We start from the raw sequence: 21,398 nt of genomic DNA, 5'->3' as shown, positions 1-21,398 counted from the left end.
GCTGTAGCCAGTGGCTGTTACTTTCTCTCCAAGTTGCATTTATTGCCTTTTGCTTTCTTTTCAGTTGCCCATGTTAGGTTTTCTGAATCCCAACTTCCCAATAAGATATTCTCAAGCTCCAAATCTAAAACATTGGAAAATACTTCCATTGTTTAAAATTTAATCTATCTCAAAAACTCAGACTGTCTTGTTTAAAACAGTAAGTGAAAAAAAAAGTTAGAGTTCTGTATTTCAGTAATTTTAATCATTTCTTGCATTCTTTTAGAGTAGTTTTTTGGAGTCTTGTTTTGGCAATTGGGCATGGACTAAACAATAAAGGCTTATGTAATTGAAACTTCTTAGCCTTCCGTTCAGTTTCAGAATAGAAAATGTCAGGGAAAGAAGAGAATATAATAAGCAAAAATCTTGTATTAGCTGTCCTAACTTGACTTTTTTCTCTGGTGTGTGTGCTGTGCAGTGGAGCATGATCTGGATCAGATTGACTACATTGACAGCTGTGCTGCAGAGGAAGAGGAGGGTGAGGCGAGACAACCCAAGGGCCTGGACTCAGACAGCCTCAGTTCACAGTTCATGGCATATATCGAACAACGGCGTATCTCTCATGAGGTAGTACACTGCTTTAAGCCTGAACATGTTGCTGTCCTCTAGTCAAAAACAGTCCATGATAGTATACATTTCCATCTTATGCGTAATTTGATGGTTTATGCCTACTTGGGTTTTTTTATTTTTTATTTATTTATTTTTAATATGTAAATGTTTTTTATTGATTACATTGTATTATGTGACACAGTTTTATAGGCACTGGGATTCCCCACACCCCTCCTCAAACCCTTCCCCCATGGTGGATTGCTCCACCTTGTTTGCATTACCACAGTTCAAATTCAGTTGAGATTCTTTCATTGCAAGCATCTACCAAGCATAAAGTCCAGCATCTTATTGTCCAGATAAGTTCAACAGCTTGTTGGGGAGACCATCTCTGGTCTGAAGGTAGAGCCGGCAGAGTATCATCCCAATCAATTAAAAGCCCCGACATTACATCAGTAACAATTTATAATGTAATGGAATTAGTTGACATGGTATTGAGTAACCAATATGTTAAAAGAGAAAAAAAATGCAAGTTCTGAACCCCATCCTGTGAATTCTACATTGACATTTCAATTATTAGTTTATATACAACCCGGTTTGATACACCTTAAAATGACTATAGATTATTATTTAGCTGTCTCATGTCTATTTTAATTTTAGTATTTAGCATTTTATAGCGTTGAAGCATGATTTTGCTGAACCGGCTGTTTTTCGGGTAGTCTAGCTCTATAACTCTAACAAGACATATGTCAACAGTTTAGGTGAACATTTGTAGGAGGGGTGTGCAGAGAAATCTTCAGTACCCCAGTGAGGAGTAACTAATCTTTGTCCCACCCAGTGAGGTATAAGTGTATCACTGCTGACCGTTTCCTGTCTGATTCTAAGCTTTCCTTGTTGTTCTCTATCTATTCTAGATTGTTTGTTTGTTTGTTTGTTTGTTTGTTTGTTTTGAGGGATTCCTGGAGCGATCCTGATGGTCATTACAAGAGAGGGTGGGGACCCAAAGTCGGAACCAGGCAAGGACCAGAGAAAGCTCCTCTCCCTAGTCCGAAGGAAGTTTACTGTTCTGTTTCTGCGGACCACCCAGTGCTCCTGGTTGTCATTCCGATGCCCTTGGATCCTGCAAGGCAGGATTTGGGCTTCTTCCAACCCATGTAGTAGATCCAAATGGGGGTGGTTGACCTCAGAGTTCTCGTAGGCCTACTTGTTTTATCATGTTCATTTGTGATTTCAGTCTTGAATTTTTCAATTTTTTGCTCTTTTACTTTCTTTTACTCAGAAAAATATTAGTGTTAAGTAGGGTTTAGGTTTATTTTCAGATAAAAAGACAGATTTCAGAATTTTGAAGAAGAAATAAAGTCCTAAAAGTAACCCCCAGCCTGTAAAGAATATACAAAGGAATGTGATGCTTTTCCTTGTTGTTTCTTTTTTATTATTACTAGCTTGTAAATCATAGTTCAGTCAGTAGTTCATCAGAAAATAAACCAAAAAAGTTGGCTTTTGAGGTAACATACAACTTAACCATAGATTTTTTTCTAAGATGTTTAATTATGTTGGTGCTTGTATGCTAAGCCACGCAGAATAGGAATTGTTTGCTGTTAAAATTCTTGGGTGTCTCTTCTGGTGGGCATTGGTTCGCCTTAGAAAACAAGTGAGCATTCAGCCCACTGCAGGACCTCTGGCAGTTCCCCAAGGGTCTGGGGCAGAAGCGCGTTCCTCAGTCAGGTCAGCACCGAGAAACGGCTCCACTTCAGTACATGACGTTCACGTCTGGAGTTGTTCCCAGACTCCGCGCCGGGGTTATTTGAGAAATGCTTGGAGGCTTTTTGGAGCACGATATATTTAGCCTTCTACAGTAATCACTTCAAGTGGCACATGTAGAAGAAAACTATCTTTATTTAAAAATATATGTGCTTTGGCTTTTTTTATCTGAAGGCCCCCTAATGCAGTATTTTTTTGTTGGTGTTCAGAGGACACTCTTGTATCTAAAGTTGATCAAAAGTGACCAGAGTCCCACTGCTGAAGGATCGTCATAAATGTACCTTCTGACTGATGCTACTACTTGTGATTTAGGACACAACTTCCCTATTTGAACAAAGGCTAAAACTACTTTGAAATAAATTTAAAAGTGACATGTTTTAATCTTTAAAGGATTACTTTTTCTTGTAGTCTGCTTGATCATTGTATGGTTGGTGAGACGGTATAGATAGGTATCACTACTAAAAGTCAAAAAGCCTGTTGGAGTACTGTGAAAAATTTTAGTGCCGTCTCTGAAATATAATTATGTTGACTCTTCTGTAGTGTGTTTTCTAATTCCAGCTTCCCATTGTATCTGATAGTTTATATGATTGTATGAATGCTGCACAAAGTACTCGCCCTTATTACTTTAAATGCTTCAACAAGTGAAGAGATATTGTATTTCAGAACAGTATATAAGAATTAAATAATTGGGTTTTTAAAATGCCGATTTTTAAAAAGTTGGCATAATGTATATGAGATATTTAAAAATTATATATATATATATTTTAAAAGCTTCTTGAATAGGCATGATTTAATACTTTTTTTTAATTAAATTACTGTCTCATTCATTGTGTCATGAATGCTTCCTTGGGTTTTTTGGTTATTGTTGTTTGTTTTCTTAATTGTTTATGTACTTGGAAGGCAGAGTGACAGAGAGGGAAAGACAGAGAAAATGATCTTCCATTCAGTGGTTCACACCCCAAATAGCTGCAATGGGTGGAGGTAGGCCGGGCTGAAGCCAGGAGGCCAGAGTTGCTTCCCGGTCTCCCAAATAGGTGCAAAGGCACAGAGCTGTATCAGAAGTGGGGCAGCCAGGACTTGAACTATATAACATTATAGGGCAGATATTTATTTAAAAAATATCATTGTCACTAAAATTAGAATAATTATTCTCTACTCAGGATTCCAGAATTATAGCTGAATTCTCATGCTCATATTTTTGTTTGTGTGAAAGAATGATGGAAGGCATGGGGGAAGAGAAGACAGAAAGATACACTTTGAGCTTTGCAGCCACTTGGAGAGTGAACTAGTGGATGGATATTCTTTATCTCTGTCTCTCGTTCTCTAACTAATCTTTAAAAAAGAAAAAAAAATACCCACTTTGACTAATTTTTCTGGTTTTGAAATAAAATTGCATAGGTTCCATAGATTTAATTTCACAAATATGTAGTTATAATCTTTAAGCCACTGTAGTTAATTTACACTTTTATATCTCATTTAAGTCAGTTTCACTTTTCTTAGTAATGTTTCTTGAAATGATCTTTTCAGTTTGCTAATGAATTGCCAGTTTTCCTTTTAAATTAATACTCTATTTTAGTGAAAATAAAAATTACTTTTGTGTTGATATCCCATAATTATACCAAGAATTGTTTGAGTGGCTAAGAAAACAGACAATTTGTGGTAGCAGAGAAGTAAAGAAATGCATTCTGCCCAAGTGAGTTGCAGCTTATTAGAAATCTTCAAGAGAAACTAAACAATTGTTAGGATAAAGCAGGTAGGAATTCCTGTCCTGTGCTAGATGACCTCTACCTTCCTTTCCAACCCTTCATTTTTTTCTTTAAGTATGCATCACTGTATTTGGTTACTACAATTTATATAATACAGTAAGAAGGAAGTCTAAAAACAGTGTAGATTGTGATCATGTTTATCAAAACAGTTATAATAATCTGTAATGCTTTTAAACAAAAATTCACATTTGAAGAGTCTGTGAAAGTATTTTTTAGTGTATTCTGCACATCTCTGTTAGGTTGAGTAAACTGTATAATCACAGTCGTGGATTCCTATGTTAAGTTGATTTATTTCTGCGTTTTTGGTTTAGGGTTCACCCATAAAACCAGTAGCAATTAGAGAGCTTCAAAAAACAGAAGACGTAAGAAGATACTCATATCAAAACAGGTGTGAAAAACTAATTCTACTTATTTGTTTCTGTCTTAAAGCCCAGTGATGAGAGATGAAATGAATATGGTTTGGTGAAATTCTGTGTATGATAAGAATGTTTCGATGTGATGTGTTTTGGATTCATATATTAAAACTGAATAATGTGCTTTTGTGCTCATTCAATAAAAGAGGCAAAATTGATTTATTGATTCTACATTCACCTAGACTATTATAAAATTAATTGATTTGAATGTACTTAATAGCAGTGAGATTTTGTAGTCATAATAATGTATATTCATACAAAAAGGGTTTTAATCAGAAATTCTATTTTTTTTTAATTTAAACTTTTGGCTGGATAGTAGAAAGAGATGTACATATTCATTCCTACCTCAATTAATATATTTCCATTATTACTAGCAGGTACCTCCAAGAATGTTTCTAAAATTAACTCGACCATCTAGAGCCCTGCTTCTCAAAGGTTTCTTCTCATAAATCTTGTCATGGTAGTTGAAAATTTTCCAGTCTTTGATTCTTCTCTGTTTATATGAAGTCTTAAAATAGTAGACTTCATGTGCCTCTTTTTAAGTAGAAATGTATTTATGCACAGAACCTGTCATATAGAATTGGTACTACTTTTATTGTTCATTTATTTATTTTGAGAGAGTTACAGAGAGAGGGATCGGTGCAGTGGCACAACAGGCTAATCCTATTCCCTGTGGTGCTGGCATCCTGTTTGGGCCTAAGGTTCTTGTCCTAGCTGCTCCCACTTACAATCCAGCTTTCTGTTGTACCACCACCTGAGAAAACAACAAAGAATCACCCAGTCCTTGAGCTCCTGGCCCCACATGGGATACCTGGAAGAAATTCCTGGCTCTGAAGTTCAGATCAGATCAGCTCTTGTCATTTGACCAATTAGGAAGTGAACCAGTGGATGAAAGATTTTTTCTCTCTCTCCTCTCTCTGTAAAATGTGCCTTTCAGAGGAAAATAAATCTTGGGGAAAAAAATTAAAAAGCTAGAGGGAGAAATCAAGAGATCTTCCATCAACTGATTCATCCCATTATTCCACATTGGTCAGGCTTGGCCAGGCTAAATCCAGGAGCCAGGAGCTTCTTCTGAATCTCCCATATGGTACAGGAGTTCAAGCACTTAGGCCATCTTCCACCACCTTCCCGGGCCATTAGTAGGGAAATGGATTATAAGTGGAGAAAGCAGGACATGAACTGGGCTCCAACACTGCCCAGTCACAGTGCCAGCCTCTGTCAGACATAGCTTTTTTTTTTTTAAAGATTTATTTATTTTTATGGGAAAGTCAGATTTACAGAGTGAAGGAGAGACAGAGAGAAAGATCTTCCATCCACTGGTTTACTCCCCAAGTGGCCGAAGCTCAGCTGATTTGAAGCCAAGAGCCAGAAGCTTTCTCTGGATCTCCCACACGGGGGCAGGGTCCTAAGACTTTGGGCTGTCCTCCACTGTTTTCCCAGGACACAAGCAAGGAGCTGGATGAGAAGTACAGCAGCTGGGTTGCAAACTGACTCCCATATGGGATGCCAGTGCAATGTGAGGCCAGGACTTCAGCCACTAAGCTACCGCACAAGACACCAGATAGAGCTTTTTATTTACACTTGCGTGAATATTAAAGTTATCTCAGGGACCAAAGTGAAGATGGAATAAAGAAAACATAGGAAGAATAATAAAAGAAATCTCATAACTTAGCCTTTGATAGTCTTAACTCGCCATTCATTGAGCTTTAGTTAAATTTGTTACGCTTTGACATTTATTTCAAAATGGCTTTTTAGTTGCCATGTGTCTTTGTACTGATAATTAAATATTTTGATATCCAAGCATCATGCATGAGTTTGTTACATTTTCTCCCCTTGGTTGGGCCTAGGTTTTATTTCCTGTCCCCCTCATCTCCTGACTCCATCAGAAGTGAAGCTTGGTTCCATAGGATTTAGCAGAAACCCTCAAATAAAAGCTAACTTTTTACTTACTTACCTTACATGTAGATTTTTCATTGTTTCTGTTACAAAATCAGAGCTTTAAACAGTTCTATGGCAAAGATGCCTGGGCAGATTCCCTGCTTAGGGTCTTCTATTGCCAAAGTCAAAGTATTGGCTGGCCTTGATTCCTACCAGATGACTAGGAGAGACTCTGCTTTTCAGGCTCTATGTTGGTGGCAAAATTCAGTTCCTTGTGATTACAGGAATGTTACCTTGCCGACCATCAACTGGGGTGTCAGTCCCTGCTTTTAGAGTACCATGTTGCTTAATTCATAGCTCCTTCCATTTTCTTATTGTTGTTTAAAGATTCATTTATTTGTTTGAAAGGTTAAGTTTCAGAGAGAGAGAGAAAAAGAGAAACAGAGATAGAAACCTTCCATCAGCTGGTTCACTCCCCAGATGGTTGCAGTAACTGAGGCTGGGTCAGGAGCTAGGAGCTTCATCTGGTTTTCCCCTGTGGATCCAGGATTCCAGCCACCTGGGTTGGCTTCTGCTTCTCACAAGCACATTAGCAGGGAGCTGGATTGGAAGTAGAGAAACCGGGACTCAAACTGGTACCTATATGGGATGCTTATGTCGTAGGTGGCAGCTTAACCCCGTGAGCCACAAAGCCGGCTTCCCCTCCATTTCCAGGTCTGTGTGACCTCCTTTTCTCCTGCATCTCTCAAACTCTCTTTCCTGTCTCTTTAGCTTTTGAACACTTCTGATTACATTAGAACTACCTGACAGTATCCCTCATTTTAATTACAGCTGATTGGCACTTGAATTTCATAAACCCAGTAACCAACACATATTCCTAGTTAGCTTATATTTGTTAAAAAAAAAAAAATAAAACGATGTGCCAAAATTTTGTCAAATGTGGAAATACAGCTATAAATTTCATTGAAAATAACTGCCATCCTAGATCATCCATTCAAGTGTAGTAGTAAATTAAAGACAAAAACCTGCTAAAAATGTTTATATGACTGACAGCTCTGAAGCCCACAAGTCTTGTCTGTAAGCTACACAACATGTTAACTACAGCGACAACAAATATCCATTTCAGCAGTCTTATCAATTATAAAGGTTTAAAAGAATTGAATTGGGCCTGAGAGCCTAGCAGCTGAAGTCCTCACCTTGCACACACCAGGATCCCATATGTGTGCCGGTTCTAATCCTGGCAGCCCTGCTTCCCATCCAGCTCCCTGTTTGTGACCTGGTGAAGTAGTCGAGGATGGCCCAAAGCCTTGGGACCCTGAACCCATGTGGGAGCCCTGGAAGAAGCTTCTGGCTCATGGCTTTGGATCCAGCTCAGCTCCAGTCATTGCAGCCACTTAGGGAGTGAATCAGCAGATGGAAGATCTTCCTCTCTGTGTATCTGACTTTCCAATTAAAAAATAAAGAATAAATAAAAGAATTTAATCACTGTGATAAATTGTTGCTTGCTTGCTAATCATTCTAACTCTAGTGAGCAAAAAGAGAAAGCTACTTTGGGATGGGCCTTTGGTACAGAAATTAAGACTCTAGCATCCCCTATCAGAGTGCCTTGATTTAACTCTTTCATCTGCTTCCAGTTCCGGCTTCTTGCTGATGTACACCTGGGAGGCAGCAGTTGATGGCACTAGTGCTTGAGTCCCTGCCACCCACCTGACACCTAGACTGAGTGCCAGGCTCCCACCTTGCCTCTAGCCTAGTCCCAGCTCTTGCCTTTCTATGGCCCATGGGCCAGACGTTACCCTCCTGACCCAGGGCATACAAGCCTTGGCCACCTATGCAGACTGAGAGATGCACCAGTGTGTAGAGTTGGCATCGTGGGCTTACAGCCTATTGTAGCACCTGCTGCATCACCTTTGAAAAACTACTGTGGCAGCACAGTGGCACAGTGGGTTAAAGCTCTTTTCCTCCACCTTTAACTCTTCACAGTCCAGTTCTCCATTAGACTAACTTTGTATTTCTGCCTGTATGACTTTAAGTCTCTGTGCTCCTCCATTCCTCCTTCCCAGTTTCTGTTTCAGTGGCGGGAAATAATGATGTAGTGTAAAAAGCACCAAACTACAAATTAATAAATAATTTGCATTCTATTTCAAGCTCTGTCATTAAGTAGCTAATACTTAGTTCCTGGGGACTTGGGTTTCCTCTCATTTGTAATATCAGTAGCTTGTTTGCTGTAATTGCTGAGGTCCTTGGTGATTCTCATAGGCTGCATAGTTAAGAGTACAAGCTACTGGGCCCGGCAGCGTGGCCTAGGGGCTAAAGTCCTCGCCTTGAACGCATCGGGATCCCATATGGGCGCCGGTTCTAATCCCGGCAGCTCCACTTCCCATCCAGCTCCCTGCTTGTGGCCTGGGAAAGCAGTCAAGGACGGCCCAAAGCTTTGGGACCCTGCACCCGCGTGGGAGACCCGGAAGAGGTTCCTGGTTCCTGGCATCGGATTGGCACGCACCGGCCCGTTGCAGCTCACTTGGGGAGTGAAACATCGGATGGAAGATCTTCCTCTCTGTCTCTCCTCTCTGTACATCCAGCTTTCTGATAACAACAAAAATCTTTTTAAAAAAAAAAAAAGAAAAAGAGTACAAGCTACTGCAGACTTAGACAGAGAAGGATTGAGTCCAGCCCACAATCTACAGTCTAGGTCGTCCTGGGAAAATTACTTCCCTATTGCCTGAGCATATGTGGGTAAGGACACAGTGAGTATTAGTTTCCGTATGCTCAGAACAATATCACCAGTGGCTGAATCATAATGGTAAATATAAAAATTTTAGAATTTAACATATAAATCCCAATTTTAAAGGGATAAAACTTTGAAGGGGGTGTTTTCTGAGATTAAGATTGCCATAATGGGGATTTTAAGAGTAGTCTTACTTAGAGACATGCTTGAGGAAGGAGTCCAGGGTGGATGTCCAGAGGAAGGCCCCATTGCCAGACTGAAGAATTTGAAGCAGACTAAAGCTGCTGGTGCTGCTGCAGATTTTTGTTTATCCAGTAGGTCACTGATTGCAAAGCATTTAAATTAGCCTGAAGGCTAGTAATCATGGTTTCAAATTTCAGACCCTATATGTCAAAAAGTCACTACTTCAACTTTTTCCATTTCAGACACACAGATGAGTTATAAAGGCTTGAAACAGTAAGACTTGTTGAAGAAAGAAGTAAATTTCAGATTGTAAGAAATGAAACTGAGAAGTGGCTGTTGTGGTACAGAGGGTGAAGCCAGTGCTGGAGACATGTGCATCCCATGTGTGAGTGCCTGGTTTAAGTCCCAGCTAACAGCGCACTTCCGACACAGCCCAGGTTCCTGCCAGTACCTAGGGGGCAGCTGATGATGGCCAACGTACTGGGCCCCTGCCACCCATGTGGGAGACCCTAGTGGTATTCTTGGCTTTGGTCTGAACTAGTCCTGATTGTTACTGGCATTTGAGAATGAACCAGCAAATGGAAGATAGCTCTCTCTGTGTTACTCTGCCTTTTAAATAAGATATAAACAAACAAATAATATTTTAAAAATATATGAAGCAAGTAGTATTTTTAAAAATTTTATAGCATGAAATATTTTCATCTTTTTTAAGAGTAAAAACCAATAGACTTGTTGTTACTGAATTTTCCATCGGTTTAAAATAAAGAGAAAAGAGCTTTACAAGTTGCCAGGTTCTGTAATGTTTATGATTTCTGTGGATAAAATGACTATATATATATATAAAACTATCTCAGTTTACATATATCTTGGTATTAAAGAAGATAATAGTTACTTTTGTTATAAAGAAATAATATTGTTTGAAATGTGATCTCATTTTAACTGTCATCAATATTGGCTGGCTCAGTATGTTAGCTAGCTATAGATTAACTAGTGATATTATTACACGAAACCTGAGTTGGAGACATCAGGTATTCCTTGGGTTTAATTTAATGACTAGACTCAAGTTTATAAAATGCAGTTGCTCTTTTATTGTAACTATAACTTTTATATTATATAAAAAAATTTGCCTACTGATTAAAGGAAAAGTATATTAACCATGAAAGCAATTTCACTTGTCCTTTATCTGTCTTGTTATCAAAAAGTTTTTCTTTTTTTTTTCCTTTTTTTTTTTTGTGTGTGTGTGTGTGTGTATGTCAGGGTTCCAGTTGAGCCATCTTCTCTCTTGTCATTGTCACCAAGTCACAATCAGGTAATTGTTAGTAGATTTTCTTGATGTTTTAATTAAAATGGTTTTCTTCTGTAATATCTAAATTACCACTGGTTTTCAGATGTCTGTAAGCTTCATTACCTGTCTCAGTTAATATACCATATGCACATGATGCTTGCTAACAGTTTTCAAACATGTTTAGACAGAAAAGAAAACCTCACCTTTGTAATGATTTTATAGAACATACAGAATAGTGCTAAGATGGGAAAATGTTAGCAATAACACACTTATAGAAGTGCTCAGTGACGGCAAAGTCAAAATTCTGCAGGTTAGCAATGATTCCCTAAGTTAGTAAGGAGTGTTGATTAGTTGATCCTTGTCCCCACTTGCACTTGCCACTTGTGAAATGGTGTGTTTTGTTGTAGCTGTCGCATGCAGACCTAGAACTTCAGCGGCGAAGAGAGCAGCTGGTGGAGCGCACTCGGAGGGAGGCTCAGCTTGCAGCCCTGCAGTATGAAGAGGAGAAAATTAGGACCAAGCAGATTCAGAGAGATGCTGTCCTGGACTTTGTCAAGGTGAGTTCCTTGAGTTTACCGAAAGGTATTCTTTAAAGTTGCTTAGAAGCAAATGCTGTTTTTTGCTGAGGGAGCCTGTTGATTTTGGCAGCTTCTTTCTCTGTCATAGAAGGGGTTTGGGCTAGAGTGATACCCTGTCTGTGATTGATCATCCTCATCCCTATTGTGGTTATCTTGCTAGACTGTCATTCACCTGCCATCTCTTCCTTTTGTAATGTAGTAAACATCAATGAAGTCATGAAAGTGTTGTGTAAACTGTAGCAGCACTGTATAGGTGTATGTGTTATGGTGCAGCCGCTACTTGCAATGCTCAGGTCCTGTATTGCAGTGCCTGGTATCAAGTCCCACCTCTACTTTTTTTTTTTTTTTTTTTTTTTTGAGATTGACTTTGTTAATTGTTTTTTTTGATACAGTTTAGTTGACAGTTGGGTCTCCCTTCTGCTTCCCCCAAGTTCCTTCCCTTCCCTTCTGTTCTCCCCTCTAGTCTTACAGTGGGTGTCTTTTGTGAGATTTGTTTTTGTTTAAAGGCAAAGTTTGTTAAAGGCAGAGAAATCTGATGGTTCATTCCCCAAATGGCTGAAACATCTAGAGCTGGGCTGGTCTGAAGCTGAGAGCCAACAGCTTCTTCCAGATCTCCCATGTGGGTGTAGGAGCCCAAAACTGAAGCCATCCTCCTCTGCTTGCTTAAGCCATAAGCAAGGGGCTGGATACGAAGTGGAGCATCTGGGACTCGGACTAAGGCCCATATAGGATGTCAGCACGACAGAGCCCTAAACCATTGCAGTTATTTGAGGAGTGAACCAGTGGATGGAGGACTTCTCTCTGTGTCTTCTTTTCTGTGACTCTGCCTTTTTTTTTTTTAATTCTTTTTTTGTTCTGTTTGTTTATATAAAGTGAACAGATTTCACATTTTTCACAACACAGATTTAAGAGCATAGTGATACTTCCCATCAAACTCTCCCTCCTGCCTGCATTCCCCACCTACCCCCTGCTCCTTATTTCTCTTTTTTTTTTCCTTTTACAATGACATACTTTCATTTCACTTTGCACTCAACAGGTTTAACACTTCATTGGGTAAAGATAACACATAGCAAGCAAAAATTTAAAACACAAAAATACAAACCTATTCCTCAGGAGTATAGATGAGGGCTGTAAGCAATATTCAAATCCCAGAATGTTGATCTCACTCACGCAGATTACATTTTTTTGCTATCTATGAATAAGTTATCACAAATCAGGAAAAACATGATATTTGTCTCAATGGGACTGGCTTATTTCATTAGGCATAATGATTTCCAAATGCATGTATTTAGTTGGATAAGAACAAGATTTCATTTTTTTATGACTGGAAATGGTTTCAAATTATCGAAATAAATCTTACACAAAATAAAAATGTAAAACTTGCCTGCCAGACACATCTTAGATCTCGTTTGGGAAGTGAAAAAAAATCTGGCGAGTCAGTCAGCTTTGACTGCTTTTATATCAAAAATGAAAGAATAGTTAGAGTGCACACATTATCAGAACTGTCTGTAAAGGAAGTGATACGGGACACTGAGTTGCTAGGATATAGCAGGAGGAAAGGAAGGGTTGGCCCTGTAAGGGTGGGTTGCTTCTTGCTAATGGGCATTGAAGCAGGAGGAAGTGAAGTATGAGCCTCTGTAACTTAAATTTGAAATAGGAAACATTCAGTAGAAAACACCTGCTGGCAGAGGATGTTTGTACTGAAGACTAATAAAAAAATGAATGAGATGGTGAAGATGATAATACTTCTTAGTATTTTTGGATACAATGTGCCAGGTACTCTTTGTTGGAAATATTTGTTTATATGAAAGGTAGCGTTACACAGAATAAGGGAGAAAGATCTTCCATCTCTGCTGGTTTTACTCCCCAAATGGCCTCAATGGCCCAGGCTAAAGCCAGCCAAAAAACCTGGAGCCAGAACTCCAGCCAGGTCTCCCATATTGGTGACGGGATCCAACTACTTGGGTCACCGTCTGCTGCATTCTCAGGTACATTAGCAGGAAGCTGGATCAGAAGAGTAGCAGCTGGGATTCAGACATAGAATGCTGGAATCTCAAGCAGAAGCTTAACGCACTGTGCCACAATGCCAGTGCCCCAGGTACTGCTGTGTAGTAACTCATTTAATCTTTCCAGTGATCATTGTAACATGGTTACCGTTTTATGGATAAAGAAACTGATGCTCAGAAAGATTAACAGTTGGAGTGGATGTTGAGGACAGTGATATAGACACCATTTGAGATCTCAGCATCCTGTATCAGAATACTTGAGCTTTGTGTTCCTGCTCCCACTCTGATCCCTGCTCGCTGCTACTGCACACCTGGTAGGCAGCAATAGCACTCAAGTACTTGGGTCCCTACTGTCCACTTTGGACGCCCAGATTTGATCAATGGGCTCCTGTTGTTTGGCCTGTTGTGGACATTTGGGGAATGACTTAGTGGATGGAAAATCTTTTTCTGTCATAATACTGCAAATAAATAAAAAGAAAATAGATCCCCCCAAATATTATATAAAAGAGGAAAATAAAGGCACAGAATGATTTAGTAAGTTTCCTAAAGTCAAGGCACAAAGTGAATGGCCAAGCTGACTTTAGATATCTCTGATTCTAAGGTCTTATCACTGTGCAACACTGCCAGCCTTTACGCTTTAGTAATCCTGTATTTAGGGCTGGCACCATGTTGTAGGTTAAGCCTCAATCTGTGGTGCCAGCATGCCATGTGGATCCCAGTTTGGCTTGTGGGTGCTCCAGTTTGGATTCAGTTCCCTGATAATACACCTAGGAAAGCAGAAAAAGCTGACCCAAGTGCTTGGGCCCCTGCACCCAAGAAGGAAACCCAGAAGAAGCTCCACACTCCTAGCTTTGGACCAGCCCGACTGGCCATTTGGGGAGTGAACCAGCAAATGAAAGATCTCTCTCCCATCCACGTATTAACCGCCCAACCCTGCTTAGCTTCCCTTCTATCTGTAAATATGCTTTTCCAATACAATAAATAAATATTTTAAAATATGTATTTATTTTTATTGAAGGCAGATCAGATTTATGGAGAGGAGAAACAAAAAGATCTTCATGCACTATTTTACGACCCATGTGGCCACAGTAACCAGAGCTGAGCTGATTCAAAGGCAGAAGCCAGGAGTTTCTTCCAGGTCTCACTCATGGGTATAGGGTTCCAATGACTTGGGTCATCCTCTGTTGCTTTCCCACACCGGAAGCAGGGAACTGAATCAGTAGTGGAGCAGCCTGGATACAAACCAGCTCCCATATGAGATGCTGGTGTTAGCATGCAGAGGATTAGCCTGTTGAGCTACTGCACCAGCCACCTTCTCAATATTATCTCTAAATGAAAATGATGTTTATCTTCCATAGTAAGAAAGATTATTTGAGATTCTGTGTAAGAACAGATTATGAGACTGGTGACACTGAGCCTCCCCATGTGGCTTAAGCATCCCATGTGGCCCTGATTCAAGTCGTAGTTGCTCCACTTCCCATCCAGCAGCCTTCTGATGCACCCAGGGAAGCAGCAAAGTATGTTGCAAGTCATTGGGCACCTTCACCCACAGGAGAGCCCCAGAAGAAGCTCCTGGCTTGAGCTTGACCCAGCTCTAGTCATTGTTGGATGTTTGGGGAGTGAACCAGCAAACACAGGATTTATCCCTGCCTCTCTTTTTCTCTCTCTCTCTCTCTCCTTTTCTTTCTATCTGTGCAACTCTGCTTTTTAAATACATAAATAAATACTATTAAAAAAAAAAGAAAGAAAATACAAGGCTGAGATTTGGCTTACAGCTGAAGTTATCTCATATTAGAATGACACTTGAAGCCATTAAAAGAGAAGATGACTTCATTGAGAAAAGAGAGAGCAGTAGCCTGTGTATGAATTTATTTCTGTAGGTATACATAGTTTTAAAATTTTGTTTGCTTGTTAATAAATGAAAGTACCATTTATCAGTTTCTTGCTCTTCCTTATTTAAGTTGTAAAACACTTACACAATAGCTTCTGAGCGTAACTCTCATGAGGGTGATTAGGTCAATAGAACTTGTCTTTTCTGGTGGTCCTGATTCTAACCAAATTCTCTTTTCTTGATTGTGGGCCTACAGCAAAAGGCATCACGAAGTCCACAGAAGCAGCAGCCAGCCTTAGATGGGGAGGTAAGTTTTCTTCATCTGTTTTTCTTTGGAATTTAATGTTTTTGCAATGAAACAAAAGATTTTGGGGGTGATTAGCATATTTTCAGTGATCAGAATATTGCTATTTGTTGGAATCTGTAGATTGGGGTTCCTCTGCCATACGTTACCGTCTAGAGATTATGCTAGCCCTCCCCTCCCCTTCCTGGTGAGCTCCCATCACCTCCCATCCATTTTGGAAGCTTGCTGTGTAATGAGGTGCCGTGCTGAGGGCTGATCTGACCCGTGTGCTTTATGACAACCTTAAACATCCTGCATGGTCTCTCAGCCTCAGTGGTCATTTCACTGTTACCAGTTGCACTTTGTTTGCGTTAATCTTATAATATCAAGTCATATTTCATTGCAAGTTAACAGAAATTCATTGCTTTATCTTTTTAACATGTGCACACTTATTTGATTTATCAAAATGATGATTAGATTTTTTATTGCATTTCATGACATCATTTCATAGGTAGATGAGTATTATTATCAACATTCTCATGAGCTTCTCTTCATTTCAACATTCTGATTGTTTCCACTTATGATCATTTTTTCCCTTAAAATGCATAAAGGCACGTGAGTTTTTACTTCGATTTGTATGAAATCTGTGGTTTGAAAACGACAATCAGGTTTTTATCAATGACACAATCACCTTATATAATATAAAAGTTCAGATCATCAAAGCTTACTATGCTTCATACCTTTTTCCTTTTTTATCCTAATATTTGATTCTTGATGGTTATTCTCAGGTCATTCATTGGGTGATAACTAAAGAGTCACAGGAAAATTACATTAACAGCTTTCAAGTTGTTTAATTGTGTTGTTATTTGTCTGAGGAAAGTAGTGACAAGCTGTCTGGACCAGAAATCATGCCTATGGGTTGATTATTTAATTTTCACACGCTCACTCGTTTTGCAGTTATTCATGTTATTACTGTATCTATACTTTGCTTTCTGTTTCATGAGCAGAGTGTAATCACTATCCCCTCCTTGTTTTGAAAATTTTTTAGGAAACAGTTTGTGTTTGAAATTGTTTAGCCTGAAATAAAATCACTACTGATTTTCAGTACTGAAACTTACTGGCTTTCTGGTGCGTGTATTCCAGATGAATGTGAACCTGTCCCTATTTCTCAGCATGTTCATAAGTCTGTCCTAATACGTTCTCCTTCATCGTGTGTGGTTGTGAGATATGTCACCTGTGTAGTTGTGAGATACGTCACATGTGTGCATAGTTTGTTTTTGACGTTGCTTCCTTTCTCTCCACCTCCCCAGTGTCCCTTCCCATCCAGAAGGTCTCAACACACTGATGATAGTGCCTTGTTAGTGGTAAGAGTTGCCCAAAATGGAATTTTGCAATAATACTGTCTCTGGAAATCAAAGAATAGTCATTGTACTTTTCACTGAGAAGTTCTGTAAATACCATAACACGTGATGAGCATCAGCAGTCATTGCTTTATAAGTAACCAAAACTGTTTCCCTACACTACCATCTGTGATTTACCTAGTGTTCCCAAAACCTACAGCTGTAATTCACAAAAGTGAAACATCATATTGAGAATCTTGGGGAAAGGAAACATAGCATAATATTTGTATCTTTATGTTCTAGCTTCGCTTGCAGCTATTAATCATTCCTTCAGAATCACCTGTGTGCCAAGTGGCCTCCCCATAACACTTGACTGCACAATTGTGTATTTGACCTCATGTTTTATTATGTATTTAAACTACAGAAATAATCTTGCTTTGGTTTTAGATACATTTTAAGATTGTTCCTCCACTTTTATGTTTTATATCAAAGAAGATATTCACTGGCATGCTATGTATTCTTAATGCTGACCGGCTTATCCCCCGTCTCAGCAACTAAAAATGAATGGCACATGAGAGCTTTACAGGCTCTTATCAGCTGTGGAAGAGAATTCTAATCATTGATAGAATTGCTTTTGCCATCATGTTTTATGTTATTTTTTTTTTTCACAGAGCCTTATGAAAATTAGCAGTTCAAAATCTGGTGTCTGTAGCAATTCCTGTGTGCTGGTAACTGCTGACACTGTGCATGCATGAGTCGGCAGGAGATTCCTATTCATTTAACATCCATTGTCTGTTCAAATGTCTCTGTGTTTTGTCATTTTCATTTCCATCAAGATGAATAAAATACATTTTAACTGGGCAGTCCTCAAGATGAATATGTCCGCCAGCCTCTGGAGTTTTAGTAGAAATTAATTGGCATGAGAAACAATTGATAAATTAATATAGAGTAATATTAAAAGCCGTGATTATCCAGGCACTGCAGATAAAGCCACCACGTGTGATGATGGCATCCTATATGGGTGCTGGTTCATGTCCGAGCTGCTTCACTTTTTTTTTTTTAAGATTTATTCATTTTATTACAGCCAGATATACACAGAGGAGGAGAGACAGAGAGGAAGATCTTCCGTCCAATGATTCACTCCCCAAGTGAGCTGCAACGGGCCAGTGCGCGCCGATCCGAAGCCGGGAACCAGGAACCTCTTCCTGGTCTCCCACGCGGGTGCAGTGTCCCAATGCATTGGGCCGTCCTCAACTGCTTTCCCAGGCCCCAAGCAGGGAGCTGGATGGGAAGTGGAGCTGCCGGGATTAGAACCGGCGCCCATATGGGATCCCGTGGCTTTCAAGGCGAGGACTTTAGCCCCTAAGCCACGCCGCCGGGCCCGCTGCTTCACTTTTGATCCAGCTCCCTGCTAATGGTCTGGGGAAAGCATCAGATGATGACCCACGTGTTTAGGCCCCTGTACCAAAGTGAGAGACCTGGATGAAGCTTCTGGCTTCAGCCTGGCCCTGTGCTTGCTTTTGCAACCATATGGGAAATGAACTAGCAGATGGAAAATGGACTTCTTGCACTAGCCTCTCCTCATAACTCCAAAGTTTCCCCAAAATAAATACTTAAAAAAAAAATAAGTGGGGAGAGAGTGAGTTAAGATTAAGCTTATCTTACACAGTCTCCCATCCAAGGGGACTCCCCCAGTTTCATTCTGGGCTCAGACTGTCCCAGCACTTTTTTTTTGTTCAGATTACTGTTCAGTCCTTGACCACCTGCTGCTCCCTCTGTGTGAAATACTTGGCCCTCCCTGCTGATATACCTTGATTCGTTCTGCTTAAATGTAGCTATCAGGAAGCTGCTTAAATGTCATATCTTTCAGGAAGTAGATATATTTTCATTTATTTGGAAGGCAGATCTGTCTTCATTCACTAATCACTCCCTAAATGCCTGAACAGCCTCAGGCATGGCTAGAGCAAAGCCAGGCACCAGGAACTCAGTCTAGGTCTCCCATTTGTGGGAAAGAAGAACTCAGCTGCTTGAGTTAACAGAGGAGCCAGAACTCTAACCCAGGCACTCTGACGATGGGATCCAGGCATCCCAAATGGCAACTCAACGATTGCCAGATGTCCACTACTAAATGTTATGTCTTTAAATGTTACATCTCTAAAATGGCCTTTTGCAAATCTGTTATTTACACATGTATACTCAATCCCCACCATAATTCCTCAGCGAATAAGAATATTATGTACTCAGTAAATATTTCTTGAATGAGCACATACATACTGTGCTTCTGATAATTTCACACTAAATTGTTTCATAATGAACAGGTATGATACAGAAAGGTAAATATTGAATTTGATTTAGGATTTTAAGTTAGTAACATTTAACATCAGTTACACTGACATTCTCCTAGGGCCATAGCTCAAGTTCCTGCTGGGTTCGTGTCCTGTCTTACTGGGGAAGTAGTATCTAGGCCAGTTTTACTTCCTCTTCCCTCCTTTTTCTCCTTAATGCCAACGTAATGGCTTTTAGCATTTTTATATTTTAGATTGACAGTAGTTCAAGAACATTTAGTTGAAGTAAGGTCCAATAAATCCATAGACAGTACAAAAATACGTAATATTACTGTTGTCATAATTATTTCATACATTATTTTTTTCAGTAAAGCTTTATTTTTTTTTATTGGAAAGGCAGCTTTACAGAGAGAAGGAAAGACAGAGAAGGAGAGACAGAGGGAAAGATCTTCAGTCTGCTGGTTCACTCCCCATGTAGCCACAACAGAGCTGAGCCAGTCTGAAGCGAGGAGCTTCTTCTGGGTCTCCTGCGCATGTGCAGGGTATCAAGGCTTTGGGCCATCTTCCCTTGCTTTCCCAGGCCACAAACAGTGAGGTGGCTGGGAATTGGAACAGCTGAGATATAAACTGGTGCCCATATGCAACCAGTGGTTGCAAGACAAGGATTTAGCCATTAGGCTATTGCATGGGGCCCAGTACATGATTTTTCTTCATTTTTTCTTATACTAAGGTAAATTTTGTTGTGGTAATACATTATATAACTTTTTTTGTTGTGGTAATACATTTTATAACTTTTTTTGTCAAAGGAAAATACTGCTATTAACTCACTAAAAGTACAATTTGTATTTATTTTATTGACCACATGTGTTCATGCTTATTTATCCCATTGTTTAGAAATTTATGGTCTTAGGTTACATTTTTTAAAAAGTATTTACCAACGAAGACTTCAACAGCCCTAATATTTTCGACATTTTGTTGTCTCGATAGGTAAAGCCTTGTCTAGTGTCCTTTATCAGTCTGTCTTTTCTACTCCCCATGTGGCAAATGAGAAAATTGTGGTGTTTTAAATCTCTTATCTGTTATCAAACTTATATATAAGACATTATTTCTTATTTCTAATTGACAGCAATATGAATATTGTGTCTCTTCTATGTGTCTGTACACACTAGCACAAGAGAGTCTACACTAGGATTGCCAGCTGCATCCCTTAATACAGGGAATTAGTTGTCCATTGATGAAAGGACAAGGACTCAAACGGGTCCATGCAGAATTTCACAGGGGTAGAAAGGCGAGTTCACCCTCAGGGCCTCAGGCAGAAGCCTCATGTCCTGTCTTTTCACATCCCAGCCTCTGAATTGAGCTATGATTAATTTAGACTGATCTTTTATAATTTGATTGTTATTCATGCCAGCTCTGCTCAGTTAGAACAAACCCTGTGACTGTCAGATTTGTCTTTCCTACGCTAGGATCAGCACAGCATTTTCCTAAAAATGTTGCTGTTCTCAGCTTTACTTCTTCAAAAACTCATTTTTAATACGTTATACTTCTCATTTCTTGGTTAAAGTGGTATAAGCTGTTGAGAAAATCCTGAATTGTACAGGTGAAGAAAATTATGTTGTGTAAGTTTTGAGGTTTTTCTCCCCCAGTGTTCTTTTCCCGTCCTATGAGTATCTTAAGCAACCACTTGAGAGTATGTCAATGAAATATCTCTGCTTTTCTAATGTCACTGACATGATCTGCCAGTCTGACATGGTGCCGACATAGATGCCCCTTCTGTTTCTTGTCTTTCTCTTTGGAAACTTAGTCGCTGTCAGATTTGAATCAAGTGAGCTGCGCTGCTGCCACCCTGTCCCATTCGTCAGCCTTCACTCCTCTTAAGGTACTCCTTGTTACTGTAATGCACCAGCAGATTTGGGGAGCACAGATTAAGGGAGGTCTTAAATGTTGCAGGGGGTTGATCTAGCAATACTCTGAATTCTAAGACTGCAGTATAAGCTCATGAAACTATTTAACATTCATTCTACTTGAAGTTTTTGAAATACCAGAGAGTCACAGAGCTTGCATAAATTTTTTACATTCAGATTCTGTATGAAATGTCCTTCTGATGTTCTTGTCAAAGGTTATTCTTGGTCATGGGTTATTTTACTTCAATTATAATAGGCATAAACTTAAAGTAACTGTTGTCTGTTGCATATGCCAAATAATGAGTCCAAGTCTGTAGAACTATCACTGCCAAAATATCCTACACTAGGAATCAGCAGACTGAGGCCCCAAAGCCACATGTTTTGATAAATAAAGTGTATTAGTTCAGTCAGCTCCTTTTGTTTTTATAGTGTCCATTTCTACTTTCATAGTAAACAATAATTAGAATAATTGTGACAAAGTTCATACAATTTACAAGCCTAAAATATTTACTGTTTTTCCACGTAAGAAACAAATTGCCTTAAAAATTAAATCTAGAGGGGCCGGGCGGCAT

The 21,398-nt window shown here is 39.4% G+C and overlaps 1 protein-coding gene across 10 annotated transcripts in view; it reads left to right on the top strand.

Annotated features, from left to right (window-relative positions):
- Positions 1 to 21,398, top strand: part of LRCH3 (leucine rich repeats and calponin homology domain containing 3) — a 96,264-nt gene that overhangs the window by 57,617 nt on the left and 17,249 nt on the right. For 4 of the 10 annotated variants that reach the window (XM_058662023.1, XM_058662028.1, XM_058662020.1 and 1 more), the window contains exons 9-15: positions 458 to 606; positions 4,424 to 4,500; positions 10,572 to 10,623; positions 11,007 to 11,156; positions 15,271 to 15,321; positions 16,608 to 16,661; positions 20,727 to 20,801. In XM_058662023.1, coding sequence (XP_058518006.1) covers positions 458 to 606; positions 4,424 to 4,500; positions 10,572 to 10,623; positions 11,007 to 11,156; positions 15,271 to 15,321; positions 16,608 to 16,661; positions 20,727 to 20,801 — 608 coding nt within the window. The remainder of the gene's footprint in view (positions 1 to 457; positions 607 to 4,423; positions 4,501 to 10,571; positions 10,624 to 11,006; positions 11,157 to 15,270; positions 15,322 to 16,607; positions 16,662 to 20,726; positions 20,802 to 21,398) is intronic. The other 6 variants (XM_058662027.1, XM_058662024.1, XM_058662029.1 and 3 more) reach the window with 3 other exon arrangements.

This window comes from Ochotona princeps, chromosome 3 (genome assembly GCF_030435755.1).
Source record: "Ochotona princeps isolate mOchPri1 chromosome 3, mOchPri1.hap1, whole genome shotgun sequence".
Taxonomy (NCBI): domain Eukaryota; kingdom Metazoa; phylum Chordata; class Mammalia; order Lagomorpha; family Ochotonidae; genus Ochotona; species Ochotona princeps.
Note: the sequence above shows the minus strand (reverse complement) of the source record. Positions and strands in the feature narration are given on the sequence as shown.